This window comes from Myxocyprinus asiaticus, chromosome 43 (genome assembly GCF_019703515.2).
Source record: "Myxocyprinus asiaticus isolate MX2 ecotype Aquarium Trade chromosome 43, UBuf_Myxa_2, whole genome shotgun sequence".
Taxonomy (NCBI): Eukaryota; Metazoa; Chordata; class Actinopteri; order Cypriniformes; family Catostomidae; genus Myxocyprinus; species Myxocyprinus asiaticus.
In genome coordinates this window covers 8,780,813-8,798,168 of record NC_059386.1, presented here as the reverse complement: position 1 = coordinate 8,798,168, position 17,356 = coordinate 8,780,813, and the positions used below count along the sequence as shown (strand labels likewise).

At 38.6% G+C, this 17,356-nt stretch overlaps 1 protein-coding gene across 1 annotated transcript in view; it reads right to left on the bottom strand.

Moving 5' to 3' along the window:
• The window catches only part of cwc27 (CWC27 spliceosome associated cyclophilin), a 61,190-nt gene that overhangs the window by 18,529 nt on the left and 25,305 nt on the right, over positions 1 to 17,356 (bottom strand). Inside the window, exon 11 of the mRNA XM_051685954.1 lies at positions 8,353 to 8,450. Coding sequence (XP_051541914.1) covers positions 8,353 to 8,450 — 98 coding nt within the window. The remainder of the gene's footprint in view (positions 1 to 8,352; positions 8,451 to 17,356) is intronic.

Here is a 17,356-nt window from a genome sequence, read left to right as displayed (position 1 = left end):
GCTCTGATATGCAGGACGTTTAAATGAGGCGGTGTTGCACACCACGTAACACGATGGTACGTAACAACAAAACAAACTGTGATTGGTAATTTACGTCTCAGACAGCTCCTTTATGTGCAAGCCAGCGCCGTCACGGCTTAAGAAACGAATCAGCCAAACGAGAAAATGTACTGGCCTCTGCAATATAACAGTCGACCACTAGACTCCAGAACATTTCACAATTGGTATCAGTCTAATTTGCTTAATGACCTGCGATTGATGGCACAAAGTACAGATGTCACACTTATGTGAATACAAATAGTGGAGTACACATAAATTCTCAAGCAGATTCGGCTGTGGTTCAATGGTGCGAACCCAAGCTTTCACACCAAACTCTAATGTCAAATGGATTTGGGTCCAAAATTAACAGAGAAAATAAAAAAATTTAATTGATCCAAAGCATAGTTACACTATATAGCAGAAAGTATGTGGACATCTACTTCTAATTAATGAGTTTGGTTACACAATTAATTCCGGTAAAGACAAATAACAATGCTCAAAGCATTCTAGGGCATTGTGTTCTTCCAACTTTGTGGTAACAGCTCTTTTTTTGGACTTCTGGGTCGGGATCGGGGTCAGATGAACCCGAAACCAGGCTTACAAGGCTTCCTCAAGACCTATTAACTGACTAGTCATTCTGGCAATAATTTTGAAAATATATTGTTTTGCACATCCCTTACCTAGTTCGAAGCTACCAACACAAACTTTTAGGGCTTTCCATCAAACAATTAGAAATACTGACCTTCATATTATGTGTACGATCACAATCGCCATTTATACAATAAAACCATAACTTGCAAAGGCTTTTCGGTCTCACAACTTTTCATTCACCTCAACAGGTTTGACTGACAAGGCGCCATTGAAACAAAACACCCTGTGCACACATGCATAACCTGTATAAATAACTCAGAGTGGTAGAAAGAATGTTGCCACATCATTTAGGGTGGGTATAAAACGGACAGTGTTTTTAGCATGTCTCTCTTATTTTTGGCTCTCACAAATGACAGCCATGCCAAGAAAGAGAAAACCAGACTAGACGAACATGCTATAATTTATGTCTTGAAAATTGAAGAGATGTCTGTCGAAAATAATAATTGAAAAAAAGGTACAAATGACTTCTAGTTTGGTTGGTCAATTGCGGAGGAGACAATTGACTTCTTCCTAAAATAAGACACCAGATGCCAAGAGAGTGGCGTGCTGTTATTAGAGAGAGGGGAGGAATGCGTTTACTTGTGGGACTGAATACAAAGCTGGACATGGCCTCTGTCATGACTAGCAGCGGAGCGGACTCAAACACAAACATTGAGATTAGGAGGTGGGACCAGATGACTAAATGACAAGAGAGGCAACTTTCACTTTAGCAGAGCAATGGAGGCAGAACACTGGCAGTCCAACAGGTTTAAAACAGCCTGATCTCATGAAAATTACGTGACTGTGGCAACAATTTTGTAAAATGAAATTACGTGGTTCATTTCACTTTTCACTGCAATTTTGAGGTGAAATGTCCACTACTGGGCGCTAAAAGCAAGTTATATGTTCACCCAAAATGATGAGGTTTTTAAGTTTAAACAAAAAACGATGTCCCTACCCTAAACCCTACACCTAAACCTAAACTGATAATGTCATAAAAGCAACCACGTCATTTCTTGGGGCTTCTAAAATACTGTCGGCTCACATGTCGACTTGCGTGCTTTGCTGGTCTCCAACCCCGATCTTACGCATTCAAAGCAGACTGATCTCACATTGAAATCGGAAAATGTAAGTTGACTTTTCTTTTTTTTTTTTTTTTTTTTTTAGCTAAAATCGGTCCATGCTTACTAAAATTCAAAACACTGCCCCCCAGTGGTCAAAGCAGTAAGTTTTGTTGGGCGTACAGGCATGTGTGAGCTCCATTTTCAGGGTGTAATGTCCACGGAGGGGTGCCAAAAGCAAGTTGTGAAGTGAGTTGTTTTCAGCTGTACAGGATGTAATACAGAGAAGAGTAATGCATATTTTATAAACTGTAACCCCCAAATCAAACCCCAAACTCAAACCTTACAAGGGAAAAATGCAATCTCTATAATTATTAAGTGTGCAAACGCATAATTAACCAAACCATGTGTGGAGTAAAATTGTGAACGCAATTACTTCCTGGTTTCAACACGCGACCCAAACCCCGGTTTTCCACGCAGCTGATGCAACACGCTATAACAACGTTTCAAAGAATACCCTCATTTGTTACATAAAATAACAAAATAAGGCCTGAAAACATTCATGTAGCAATTTAACGCCCTCCCAAGAGAAAAATACGTTTCCGACTATTGACGATAAAATGATATATATATATATATATATATTATTCAGATTGAGCTTCTAGTCCATTTTGAAGCCAAGACATTCAATGAAACAATAAGGGTAGTGCATGAACTGAAAATTAGACTAAATGTCTATGGACGAGCACATCTGTGAGGGCTAAAATGTATTGGAACGTCACCTACATTTCAGATTTGTATATTGTGGAAAAAGAAAAAATTCTTCTTCTAGTATTTGCTGCAGTGGAATGGAAAAAGATTTTTCAAAGTGAGATTGAGTGAACAGAACCAGAATTACATGCTTACAAAGTCAAGACACCAAAAAAAAAAAAAAAAACAAACAAAAAAGATTCTTTTTTTAAACTTTGTTTATCATAAGATCATGAACACAAACAAAATTATTTATGAATAATTTGAGTCTTGTCTTTTTTAACAGAGGGTTTTCTGAAAAATGTGAATTTTTTTTGCAATTAGTCCATGAATGGTGGACTTTTAAATTTAAGTGTGAAAAATTGCAGATGGCAGCCCAGAAATGCACCAGAGTTTAAGGGGTTAAAATTAATGACTTGGAAATTCTATCCTCATACTTTGCTCATAATTAAAATGAATAGCTCACCCAAAAATGAAAATTCTGTCATTATATATTATGAAACCTTTTTGAATTCATAATGCACTGATAATCTTGCCCTCCCTGCAAGTCACATCTATAGACCTTATTCATGGTAGCGCCATCTTTTATTTTTAATGGGAATGACAATGAGGCTGTGAGGAATAGACTTACCATCTCTACAATGGCAAGCTGTAAAAAGCTCCTAGATCACATCTGATTTTCCACAACTCATCTTGTCTGAAGTTTTTTTCTACTAAATGTTCTTGGAAAGATGTTTTTTTTTCAATGTTTTGTCTGTGGAAAGATCCAAAAACACTTTAAACTGCAGTGCAGCCCATTGAATGAGTTCAGAATTCGAAATGCTGTTTCATTTTGTCACTACACATGAGAACCACTGTCATTGATCCAGTATATGGCTTCAGAAGACTTGAAATATAGAGCACAAGACATATGGACTACTTTTATGGTACTTTTATAGTGCCTTTTTGGAGCATGACAGTTGTGGTCACTATGTATGTCAAAGAGCCGAGACTTTTGTGTTTTCCAGTAAAAATGAAATTACAGCACTCGGGTTTGAAACAACATGAGTGAGTCTATTCCTTTAATACCAAAAAGGAACCACTAATGAATAAAAAACACTTAAAATGCCACTGATTTTCCTATCCTATTTTTGGTGCCTTAAAAAATAACAGCCTTGACAGATAAATATCACAAATATCATTCCTCTGAGCCAGTTATATTTCTCATTCTCTTGCTTTTTCTTGGTACTGTCAAAGAAATTGCCAAGTACACAATGAACAGACCTATTCTAAACGCTGTATGACCTCCTCTGGCCTATCTAATGAGAACATTTGTATCCAAGCTAAACGTGAATGAACTGGACCTGAATTCCTGCCACTGCAATTTCATCCTCACAAATAATTAAATACATAAATAAGCATATCTTTCAGTAGTGGCTGGAGGATTTCATAGGTGTCTTTAACATTTAACAGAATCTGTCTTAGTCACCAAAAAAGCCAAAGCCAACCCTCGAAAACCCAAAACTGACAGTCTTTAAACATACCAAACCTCTGTCAGCATTACCATTTGTAACACTTCCATTTTTATTTGTTTATTTGAAATTCTTTCGCACATACAAAAGGCTGGTAACTCCACATTTCCCACAAAAATTTGGATAATGTCAACACCATGCTGGCGTAAGTAACTGTTTAAGAGTTTAACTGTCATAGTGCCAATTGAAGAGCCAACGATTTTTAAGGGAATGTAAAGAGAAAATGTTCTGTACGATTGCACTAACAGAATGAACTAGACATTTACATTTTCTGAAGAAAATGTGAATGGTGCTTGCCAGGGCCAAACTTGGCACCACAACGCTAAGGTATTGTGAGTGATTGCCATGGAATTGCTATGTGGTTGCTAAGGTCTTCTGAGTGTTTTTATTTTGTTGATATGCATTAACTATGGTGTTTTGGGTGGTTGCTTACTGGCTCAACTCAAAAGAGCCCAACCCCAAGTCTCTATGATATTCTGGTCCCTAGATATGGCTCGGGTCCCTCTTTTCATGTACATAAATTAGGGGTGCTCATTACGTTGATCTCAAGACAACTACTGGTTGATCTCGATAACAGGTGAAAAGGGAAAGAGTAGAGAGAATCTTAATGATTTACTTTTTATTTCTTCAGTTCTGTAGCCATGCGGTCTGCCTGACAGGCAGCTTCTGTGTGTGCATGCTTTGTGCGCGTGTGCACCGAGAGCGCTCTCGCTTAAACAGATTCGAGCCTGAACTATAAATTACATTGTTTTTTTAAAATCTTGGCTAACTATTAATTTAATCACAGTCAGCTATGTCTAAAGAAAACATAAGTGGGACAAAAAAGTGGATATGTATCAAAATAATGGACTTGTGTTTTCACCTATGAGCTAAAACATTATGCCTAATATGCTGTTGGTCCTATGCGTGCCGCCAAAACAGTGCCGGCCCGCCGAGGCAGAGATTTTACAAGACCCCTGAAGGTGTCCTGTGGTATATGGCACCAAGACATTAGCAGCAGATCCTTCAGGTCCTGTAAGTTGCGAGGTGGAGTCGCCATGGATCGGACTTGTTGGTCCAGCACATTCCACAAATGCTCAATCAGATTGAGATCTGGGGAATTTGGAGGCCATGGCAACACCTTGAACTCTTCATCATTTTCCTCAAACCATTCCCAAACAATGTGTGCAGTGTGGCAGGGCGCACTATCCTGCTGAAAGAGGCCACTGCATTAGGGAATACCATTGCTATGAAGGGGTGTACCTGGGCTGCAATGATGTTTAGGTATGTGGCACGTGTCAAATTGAGGTCCACATGAATGGCCGGACCCAGGGTTTCCCAGCAGAACATTGCCCAGAGCATCACACTCCTTCCACCGGCTTGTCGTCTTCCCACAGTGCATCCTGGTGCAATCACTTCCCCAGGTAAACGGTGCACACATACACAACCGTCTACGTGATGTAAAAGAAAATGGGACTCATCGGACCAGGCGACCTTCTTCCACTGCTCCAAGGTCCAAATCCGATGCTCGTGTGCCCATTGTAGGCGCTTTCGATGGTTGACAGGTGTCATTATGGGCACTCTGAATGGTCTGCAGCTACACAGCCCCATACACAGCAGGGTGCAATGCACTGTGTGTTGTGATTCATTTCTCACGTAACCATCATTAACATTTTCTGTGACTTGTGCCACAGTAGATCTTCTGTCGGGTCGGACCAGATAGGATAGCCTTCGTTGCCCTCACACCTTGATGAGCCTTGGGCGCCCAACACCCTGTCGCCTGTTTGTGCTTTGTCCCTCCTCGGACCACTGTCGGTAGGTACTCACCACTGCTGACTGGGAGCACCCCACAAGCCTTGCTGTTTCAGAGATGCTCTGACCCAGTCGTCTGACCATAACAATTTGGCCCTCGTCAAAGTCGTTCAGGTCTTTACTCCTGCCCATTTCATTCAACACGTTGACTACAAGAACTGATTGTTCGCTTACCATCTAAATCTACACAGACCTTGAGAAGTGGCCTTGTTAAGAGATGATCAACATTATTCGCTTTACCTGTGAGTGGTCATAATGATTTGGCTCATCAGTGTATGTATAAATGCAACCCAATCTGCCACCATCTAGTAAGTCATTAATAGTTATTAATCAAACAACAATAACAAGAAAACGAAAGAACCACTCACTGCTTTTGGCTAGATTAATTTAGTGTCAAATGAGTATTTGCTTCTGTTAAGGTATCAGAATTGGTAAAGAGAATTGTTAAATTTCACTGGTATTGGTATCAACTACTGAAATTTTGGTATTGTGGCAACAGTGCTTGCAATGTAGGCCTATTAAAATTGTGTATGGCAGATCTTACTATAATAACATAAATAAAAAAAACTGTCCTTCTCACTAAAAGTAGTCATCAAACATGCTATGGCTGCTACAAGTGTAGAAACCACATTCCAGGATGAACGTTGGCCATTAAAACAGACAAGGGTGAGGGGACACACCTTTGCCCCCTGAGAGCACACAATGTGAAGACAGTGATATACAACAGGGCCATTGCAAAGCTCAACAGAGGTCAAAGGGTTGTCTGTGCAAATCTCAAGCATGCAGTAATCTTCACAGGAAGTACAGCAAAAACTGTAGAGTCAGGACAGAGAGAAAAAAATAGTCCAAACTTGTCTGAGTGCTCTTTTCACAGTGAAATGAAATAGTCTCTTCAACAATGGATGTTAGATTAGGGGAGATTGGGGCTAGCTGTCACATGGGGAAGTTGTCACAAGGGGTATACAGTATCTTAGTAACTGAGGTTTTCAAATTACAAAAGTCCAATTACACAAATGCTTGTTTTCTCCAGCAGTGAATTTGTATAGTGTTTTAAAATACCTAATACATTTTTTGTGAATTCTAACCTTCAAACTAAAATTGCAATATAATATTTTTGCTATAGATGTTGAGTAAATAAGTGAACACAATTAAAAATCACACTAGCATACATTCAAAGTTCAACTCTATAATGAAGGTAGATTTTAACCAAAAGGTTAACTGTGCTCTTTGGTTAAGTTTTTTTTTTTTTTTCTTTTCATAAATGTTAGATTGGGGCAAGTTGTCACCTGTGATTTATGTGATGTATTTTAAACAATGAATTACATCTTCTCTTGACCAAAAATGTTAGTAAAAGTTCTTGGTCTTTCAAGGCTAAAACTACAGTGACAAATACAAATAATAACAACAACTAATTGTTAGACTTTGGGAAACGTTTAATGTGACTTGAATTGGTGCTATTTTAGTGCATTTCTATCTTTATACTGTGGAATACTTTGTTTGGAAAATATTAATAAAACAGTTAAATATTTTTGTAGTTTGGTTTTCTTTCTTAAAAGGAAATAAATGCATTTTAAGTCAAATTTTAGCACTTTAAAAATCTGTGAAAAATCTGCTGTTGTAGCCCATCTGCCTCAAGGTTCGAAATGTTGTGCATTCTAAGATGATATTCTGCTCACTACAATTGTACAGAGTGGTTATCTGAGTTACTGTAGCCTTTCTGTCAGCTCAAACCAGTCTGGCCATTCTCCATTGACCTCTCTCATCAACAAGGCGTTTCCGTCCACAGAACTGCCACTCACCTGGATGTTTTTTGTTTGTTTTTGACACCATTCTGAGTAAACTCTAGAGACTGTTGTGTGTGAAAATCCCAGGAGATCAGCAGTTACAGAAATACTCAAACCAGCCCATCTGGCACCAACAATCATGTCACTGTCGAAATCAGAGATCACATTTTTCCCCATTCTGATGGTTGATGTGAATCTGAAGCTCCTGACCCATATCTGCATAATTTTATGCATTGCACTGATGCCACACAATTGGCTTGTTAGTAAATGGCATGAATAAGTAGGTGTACAGATTTTTAAATGTGCAACTAGGGATGGGTTACAATGGCTGCTAGTTATCCAACAACTCCATTAGTGAAGTCGATAATTATAGATTTTCCACCGACTTGTCAATTTTGACAATGTAGTTTTGATCATCCCTTGTGCTTTGCAATATGTGTTCAGCCTTAATATTATCCAAAAACTCACTCACAGCCGACATTGTAAAACAGCTTAAAAAAAATAAAAAATATTTTTGCTGTAAAAAGCAAATCCTGATGTTGAAAAACAAAACTAAAACAAGAACTAATCTGTTGTTGAGGATGACTTGAGTCCATGTTGACTTGATTTTGGGTTAGGGTTAGGAAGGTTGGAAGATTTTCATTGCTGCATGTGTGCGAAATAAATTATGCTATCATGGTTAAATGCGAACAAAACATGACATTTGAAAGAAAACTGGTAATTTCACAGAGCCTTTTCAAATGGTATCAATAAAAACAGCAGTGATTATGTGGCACAGACACTCACCCTCAATGTCAGCCTCCTTCTTCACACCCTCTTCTTTTCGCTGTTTGATTGCGAGTAACTCTTTCTTCAGCTGGCGAGCTTCTTTTCGCAATTCATCACTGTGGAAACCATTCAACCAAGAGCTGGAATTAATTTGCAGTCTTGGAAGGAACACATTCCCAATAGGTCTTGCAAAATGCAGAAAGGAATAACATGTTACAGAAGGAAACATACGAGTAGCTTTTTTTTTTTTTTTACATGCACCATTGAAGATATTTTCCTGCTATCTGGGATGAATCACTCAGATTAAGATAAAAGTGGTTTACTGTCATAAAATGAAAGTAATATAAAAATAACCAACACTATTTTCAATGTACTCAACAGACAAAATGTACAATTTCAAATTAAAGTTTGAAAACCCAAAAATGACAATTTTCGAATCATTTTCTCACCTCTGTAGTCCATACAATGCAAGTGAATGGTGGCCAGAACTTAAGGTCCAAAAGCATATAAAGGCAGCATAAAAGTAATCCACATGACTCCAGTGGTTTAATCCGTGTCTTCAGAAGTGATGTGTGTATGAGAAACAGATCAATATTTAAGTCATTTTTTATTTTAAATTATATTTGTGCTTTTTGGAGCTTTAAAATGTTGGTACCCATTGGCTTGCATTGTAAGGACCTACAGAGCTGAAATATTCTTCTAAAAATCTTTGTTTGAGTTCAGCTGAAGAAAAAGTCATACACATCTGGGATGGCATGCGGGTGAGTAAATGACGAGAGAATTTTCCTTTTTGGGTTGAACTCTGCAAAATGTTTAAGTCCTATTAATTCCAAAAGGTCAGAATTTATTGCTTTATTAAAGCACACAAAATGCTCTTTGGAACATTCTCAAATCATGCTGGATAACATCATCAGGTTTTACACAAACCTGTGGAGTCCATGCCAATTTAGTTGCATACTGTCATTAAAGCAAAGTAAGAAATTCGAAAATTCATTTACATTTTTTACTCAAATTTTTAAGCAAATAAAATAGTTTGTATTTTTAAAAGCAGTATTAAATGTGAAAGAATCTCAAAATGGAAGCATTTTCATAACTGGTCTCAGATCATTGGACCCCACTGCATAATCAAAAGGATGAAAAATCAATTAAATAATAAATGAATGTTGCACTAATTTTTGCTTTCAGCAATAATTTCTTTAAGCAAAAATTCTTTATTTGAAACAGTTTAGATGCAAATCAGAAACCCAGTGCTGCACACATCTCCACAGCTTTGGGTTTTCCAACAAAATGAGCTTCTCATTCCACAATTAACAAGGAGATTGTGCGTTCACATAAAACAGGATTAAAACCAACAATTATCTTAGGCGCAGCCTTCCAACATGGGTCAGAAACAAATGTGTGCATTAGAAGTATAAAATTCTCTAATAAATTGTGTGCCGCCTGTTAGATGAAGAGTTCAGCAAGTCTTCCAAACAGGCCAGTATTCTGGCACCTCGAGATGTTGTGGCTGAACCAGTACAGCTCAAACCCACTGAACTCCAGTAGTGAGGCCTCATGATCTTGAGCAGGGCTGTGGACCTAATCAGTGCTCTCAAACTTACATACACCAAGGTACCGCACCCAAGACCGCTTAAAAACTGAGGTACGTTCATGTATACTATCAGATATGGGTTGAAAAGTGAAAGGTTGCATTTTTTTTTTTTAACCCTGCAGGGGACAACACTTGATGGCTCGCTTGTTCATGCGCGAACATGCGTTGTTAAGCATTACAAAACTGTGAACAAGCTTCCCTCTAATGCACTCATTAACGCCCAACAGACAGCCAATGACACATTTCGGTTCTCACCAAAACATATTGAATGCCTTCAGAAGGCTAGGAAGACTTCAGAAGGCATCACGACTATGACCAGATGCCTTCCTGCTCTCTCCAGCAAGAGCAGCATGATAAGTTGCTGATAAAACACATTTCAATGCTATCCCATTGAGGAATGACAAAAAACACAAATTGTAATTAACAATTATGGCTAAGCTCCTTCATCAGAGTGAGGACAAATCCTGAGGCTGGAAACATCCTTCACGCAAGTATGCATACACAGATGCGAGTGCTTTGCCATCCATTGCCAATGCGTGGTCTGGTTAAACATGCTCAACGTCAGTGTTCTCACCTTACTGTGGCGGTAACAAACCTCAGTACTCAAGGGGGCAACAGCCATATCTTCAAAAGTCTGTGCCATTAAACTGGATGCATTATTATTCAGGTTAGCTGCTATAACCTCGTTTTGGCTTCGCTATAAGTAACGCATAATTTAAATTATTTTAAACGGACTTATCTCAGTTCAGGAGACTCGGTGCTGTCAGCAAAGGGTTATACTTTTGTCATGTGACCAAACAACATGGCGCCGATCACAGCGGAGTTTGTATTTGGTTGAAAAGCCAACAAAGAAAAATCTGGTAAGAAACCTAATTAAGTTTTTACATTGAAACCTGTTTGAGTCAAAAGATTAGAGTCTCTAGTTTCATCCGATATGCCATTTTGTATTTTTGAGCGATTTATTGTGAAACGGCACACTGTTAAACACAATGACCTCTATAGTGGATAATAGCGCTAGTTTTTCATTCAAAATCTAATTTAACAAAATGTTACTTTCAGAGTCCTTATATGGAGTTAGGATGAAAATAAGGTGCATTTTAAACTGTTCTAAGACCACTGCAGACAGATAGCACACTGGAGGTTAAGTAATTCACTAAATAGGGAGCAAGGGAGCATCCTATAGCTTTCTATGCAGCTAAGTGCATTCACTCCTAGAATCCGATCAAAAGTTCAGTTTCAGGCTGCAGGTGATGTCTGGACCACTCAACATGTTTAGTAGATATGGGACAATGGTAATCAGTACATAGATTCAGAATTTATCATGTATAATTCAATTTTAACATGGTTGGCAGTGATTGGACGATGCTGGCCATTACTTTGAATCAGAATTATTTATGCTCATTTCTGATTGGTAAAATGCAATATCACTTGTTTGTTTGATAGTGCAAAGAGAGAACTTTAAGATTTTGTTGCCAAAGTAGAAAAAACATTGGAACATAAGTGTCAAATCAAGTTAAATCATTTTCATTTGTATAGTTTTTTTATTTGTGCTTTTCCCAATACACATTGTTCCAAAGCAGCTTTACAGAAAATCAGCTGTGATGTCAGTAACGTCTCAAAAAAAAAAAAAAAACAACAACAGTCCTGGAAACATAACAATCTGATTTAAAAAAATCCGACTTTCTATAGCTTCGTATTATTTAGAATTTCACAACTTGGTCCCACTGTCCACATATAGGTATATTTATTAGGTGCTACTAGTTACAAATCAAAAAGAGAAATGGAACATGTACACAGCAGTTGCGCTGGGGTCTCAGGAGGATAAATATATTGAGTCTGAGCTTCCTCTGGAGATGGCATTTTAAGGCATCATTGCTGCGCTGCTGACACGAAGGCCGTTCCAAAAGGTGGTTTCTTAATTATGCTGCTTCATAAGATATCTCGTTTTGGCCAAAGATATCGTATGTATCCTTCCTCAGATAGGTGATCCAAGAATGCACCGTGATGAGCATGGTGGAAAAATAAATCCAAGATGGCAGACGAAGAAAGAGAAATTTTGATTATAAATATACTTTGAATATATATTCAATACTGAAAAGTATCGATACATTTTTTTTTATGATAGAAAACGGACTATGTTACCCAAAATGTGTGTGCTGTGTGTATTTATGCTCAGAGTATTGTGTCACTCCTCTCGCGTCATCTGTATTGAAATCAGTATTGAGTACAGTCTCCCGTGCGCTGTGCGTGAGGGACGCTATTTCAATGACGCTTGGAGCTGCTGCCTTTGTAATTCTAAATAGGCCTCTTATGAGGCTCCATGTCAGCTAGGATGCTGCCACTGAAGACAGCAAGGCAGCCCACTAAGTTTTAGAACAGACTCATTGACTCTAACATACTTGCTCAGCAATATTGTCTTCAAACTACTGCTCCTCCATGACAGTAGTTGAAAAAACAAAGTGGACAGTTGTCACACATATAGCAGATGTCACAGGACAACTGATAAGGGTAGGCTGAGGCAGAAACACACTTCCAAGGTGTGAGGTCCTTATAGATAAACTGTCAGGCTTGAGTCGGTGAGGAGATGCAAGGAAGTTGCCTCCACGTGCAAACGGCACCCACACCCACTGTTGCCTTTGACACGATTGAGTCTTCTGCCAACTCCAATATAGCATCATCTATTGGGGTTTAATAATATTTTCATAGGAGCTGACAGCCATGTTTTGATGCCAGTTCTTACATGGGTACAAAGCACAGGTAAGCTGCAGAGCCTGGGCCTCCAGCCCAGAAACACATGGGCCTTTCAAGACCACAACAATGATTGCCTTTGTTTCATCCATCTGCTCGTCTCCGCTGACACAGATTCTCTCCAGCAACTCTCTTCTATTCGTCCTGCTGAACCTCTCCAATCCCCGATCCGTCCCTTGTTTTCAAGGGTCTCAGTAGGGCTTGCATGGCTACTTATTTTTACTAGTCGCCCATGTGCAACTATCATGTGATCCACTACTGGTCAACACAATGTCTAGTCCTTAAACGAATCAACTAGTTGACTAGTTAGTGAAACCCCTAATTCTCCTAAGCCCTGAGGGACAAAAGTAGGGCATCATGGATGTTTCAAAAGTTGCTCTTTACAGGCCCTCTGTAAAGTGTGGTTTCATCCCCATGACATAACATCTTGTCCACACTGCTTGAGAGCTCAGGTGAAGGGGCATAAGAGAGGGCTCAAACCATTAAAAGTCCTCTAGTGTTGATGACTTCAGATTCACCAGTGGAATATTCAACATCATCCCAATGCTGAAGATCTTTGAAATAGGGTGATTACAGAGCACTCTGACATTCTCATTTCCTGCACATGGTTTGTTAGTTTATATAAATACCATTAAGGTGAAAGTTAAGGCACAGATCAGGTCATCTTGGTTTGTTCAGGTGCTCAACAGACTCACCAAATATTTCAATCAACAAAAACATTGAATAAATCTACAGGAATAATACTTGGAATTACACACTTTGGAACACAGAATGACAAAGACAGGCAAGACAGCAACTCTTTACACAAGACTTGGTATAGTTCACCCAAAAATGTAAACTGTGTCATCATTTACTCACTCTCGTGTAATTTCAAACCCATTTGACTTTCTCTGCAGATCACACAATATGAATTTTAATGAATATCATGGTTTGTCTTTTCAATAACATAGCATCCACATCCTATTCCAAGACTTTTAAGGACATACGATATAGGTTTTGGTGAGAAACAGCACAAATTTTACGTAATTTTTCACTGAAAATCTTGCCGTCCATTGCACATTCAGTACAACTGGAGTTGGTAGAGACTCACTTCAAAGCTTAAAAAGCACACAGAATTATCATATAATCATTTCATTTAGAACTTAAAACGCAAGTTCTCGCATGAACATGCACAACGGACATCAACATTTTCACTAAAGAGTGACGGGCAGGTTCTCGTATGCCTTCATAAGACTCTGACTATAACGCATGAGCCATGTGAACTACTATTATGATACTTTAGGGTCCATTTTTTAGCTTAAAATTGAGGCACTATCCACCTGTGGTCGACCAATATATATCGCAGAGGCCGATAAATTGACCGATATTTGGTATATTTAAATATTGCCATCGGCCACTAAATTTCCAGTTTGCCCGATTCGTTTCTTAATAGCCAAGAATCACCTGCTTGCACCCGAGACATGTAATTGACCAATCACTAGGGGTGTAACGGTTTATCGTGGCATGACGCACTGCGGTTTAAAACTGTGACCATGCGCATCATGGAGATGGGACTTTTTTTTTTTAAACATTTAAAACATTTATTTTAGCGTCTGTTCTATCCAATACATGCGACATCCTACGCCTTAACGCTGGTAAACAAATGGAAATCGCTACATAGGCACAAGGAGCTTTAAAATACGATTGTACACTAGCAGCCACAGGTGTTCTACCATGAGTTCAGCTGAAAGTGAAACCAGGAGCAGGAGAGAGGGATCAAATGTCCGTTTGAAGCGCAAGACGGATCTGCTCTGACAGCGCAAGAGAAAATGTAAGTTTACAGAGTGCCATATTAATCTACTATATATCAAATGCTAAATATTATGTATAATAATGATATGGGGGAATATAATCTTAATGTCAAATGTCATGTCTAATTTCATCAGTAAATCATTATTTAACTGGATAAACATGCACTTCTATTAAACATGTATTTTTGAAAAGAATATTTAGATGTGATTTTAATTTAAAATATTTTACATGTTTGTAATCAATGGCAGTGTGTATGCAGCAGATGTATCTAACATAATTCCGTATTTTCAGTAAGCAGAATTATTAGCTAATATTTCCATTTTGTGTCACCATTGCCATGTTCTGAGGTGTTTTTAGTCCCAGTACATCTCTGATGGATCATTTAGCACTTTTAAGTACAGTACTTTTAGCTACATTAAGGAAACAAATTATTTTGCATATGTCTATGAAGTAATAATAATAATTTTAAAAAAAATTAAATCGTAACTTTTCTCAATTCAGGCTTACTTTAAAGAATCGTGAAACGAACCAAACCGTGAGTTCAGTATCGTGAACCGAACCATGAGATAAGTGAACCGTTACAACCCTACCAATCACAGTTCGTTTTGTTGTTATGTGCTATAATATTACCACAATAGACTAAAACAGTGTCCCTCTTGACTCACGAATGTTGCGCAACAGTCAGTCTGTCACAGTCCAAGCAGGCGATCCAGGCTGAGAAAACGAAGTGGTCAGCAGACTTCTGCTCTCGCTGGATTCGTGCAAGAGTGACAAAGGAACGTCAAAATAAAAGCGCTTCAAGTGCGCTATAAGTAAATGTCATTTTCACTGAGCACTTGATGTACCATTCTTTTTTTTTTTTTTTTTGTGAGAAAATGCAATTGTTAATGCACACATTTTGTCCGTGGTTGCTGAACTACTGTGTGCACTGTTGTTATTTCCTTCTTAATGTATAATGTACAATGTATTTGTGCGCAAACAATTACTAAAATGGGAAGACTAAACAGAAACTAGGAGGAACTGCTATCCACCATCTTAAACACACAAAAAAAGTTGTGTGTGAAAATCTGAGTAAATATAATGCAAAATAAAAGTAATTTTTTTTTTATTATTTATTATTTATACATGTAATTTACTATTATATTCAATTGTGTGATATCTCGGCATTAGAACTACCTATCGGCAACCCAGCTCTCTGGATAGCAGCATCGACCATTAAAAAAACAGTATCGGTCAACCTCTTCTACTCACTACCATTGTATTGAAAAGACGGACTGCAATGCTCATTAAAATTTCTCCTTTTTTGTTCTGCATAAGAGAGTAAGTCATACAGGTATGAAATGACATGAGGATGAATAAATTAACGATTGTGAACTATTCCTTTAAGAACACCTGTTGTGTTTGAATGAACAAAGAAACATTTCAGCAAGACGTGAAGATACCACAAGTGTGACAAGTTAACTATTAAAGGCACACATTGACCCTCGGTCGGAAACGAGCATGCCATGTGGGGAAACACCTCCAACTAAGTGATAATTTTGCTTGCCTTGACACGCTACCATTTACCAAACAAGAGAGGCATATCCTAGGCAACAGCATTACAATGGGCCCCTCAACCAGATTGCCAGTAAGAGTGGAGAAAGCTGAGAAAAATGCAAAGGGAGAGAGGAACACCTGCTAATTTACTCCTCAGGGCTCAACAAATTCCTCTGAATATCCTTTTGTTCCTCAGGTGGAGTCCAGATCACAGACATTGTTTGGGACTTAAATAATACAGGGATAGTTCACCCGAAAATGAAAATTCTGTCATCATTTACTCACTCTCATGTTGTTCGTAACCTGTATGACTTTCTTCTGTGGAACACAAAAGGAAATGTTTGACAGAATGTTAGCCTCAGGCACCATTCACTTTTATTGCATCTTTTTTCCATACAATGAAAGTGAATGGGGCTAACATTCTGCTTGCTTTTATGATAACTTACCGTCAATTGTATTGAAAAGACGGTCCGGGATATTCATTTAAACGTCTCATTTTGTATTCCACAGAAGAAACTAAGTCATACAGGTTTGGAACAACATGAGGGTAAGTAAAGGATTTTCATTTTTGGGCAAATTATTCTTTTAAAGAGCCCATATTATGCTCATTTACAGGTTTTACAGAAAGTATCTGCTTTCGCTGCTTGGGATCCCAAATTAAAGCAGTACCATGGACTGAATTAGGTAAAAGACATAAAACAGCAGCTGCAGGGGGGCCTGGGTAGCTCAGCGAGTATTGACGTTGACTATCACCCCTGGACTCGCGAGTTCAAATCCAGGGTGTGCTGAGTGACTCCAGTCAGGTCTCCTAAGCAACCAAATTGGCCCGGTTGCTAGGGAGGGTAGAGTCACATGGGGTAACCACCTCATGTTCACGCTCTCAATGGGGCGCGGAGAGTAGCATGAGCCTCCACATGCTGTGAGTCTCCGTGGTGTCATGCACAACGAGCCTCCACATGCTGCGAGTCTCCGTGGTGTCATGCACAACGAGCCACATAATAAGATGTGCGGATTGACTCAGAAGTGGAGGCAACTGAGACTTGTCCACCACCACCCGGATTGAGGTGAGTAACCGTGCCACCACGAGGACCTAGTAAGTAGTGGGAATTGGGCAAATTAAAAAAAAAAAAATAATAAAAAAAATAAAAACAGCAGCTGCAGAAAGTCATTCGTATAAACAGACAAAGAAATTGTGATCCCGACATGTAGAAAAATAAACAATTTGACTGCAATAGCAGAGCTATTAATAAACTGCACTAGGCTGAAGTGTGACCAACTGTATAAAAATAGCAGAGCTGTGCAATATGACCTTTTTACACAGCAGAGCGAGATAAAAGGTATTTGTTAACTCAAAAG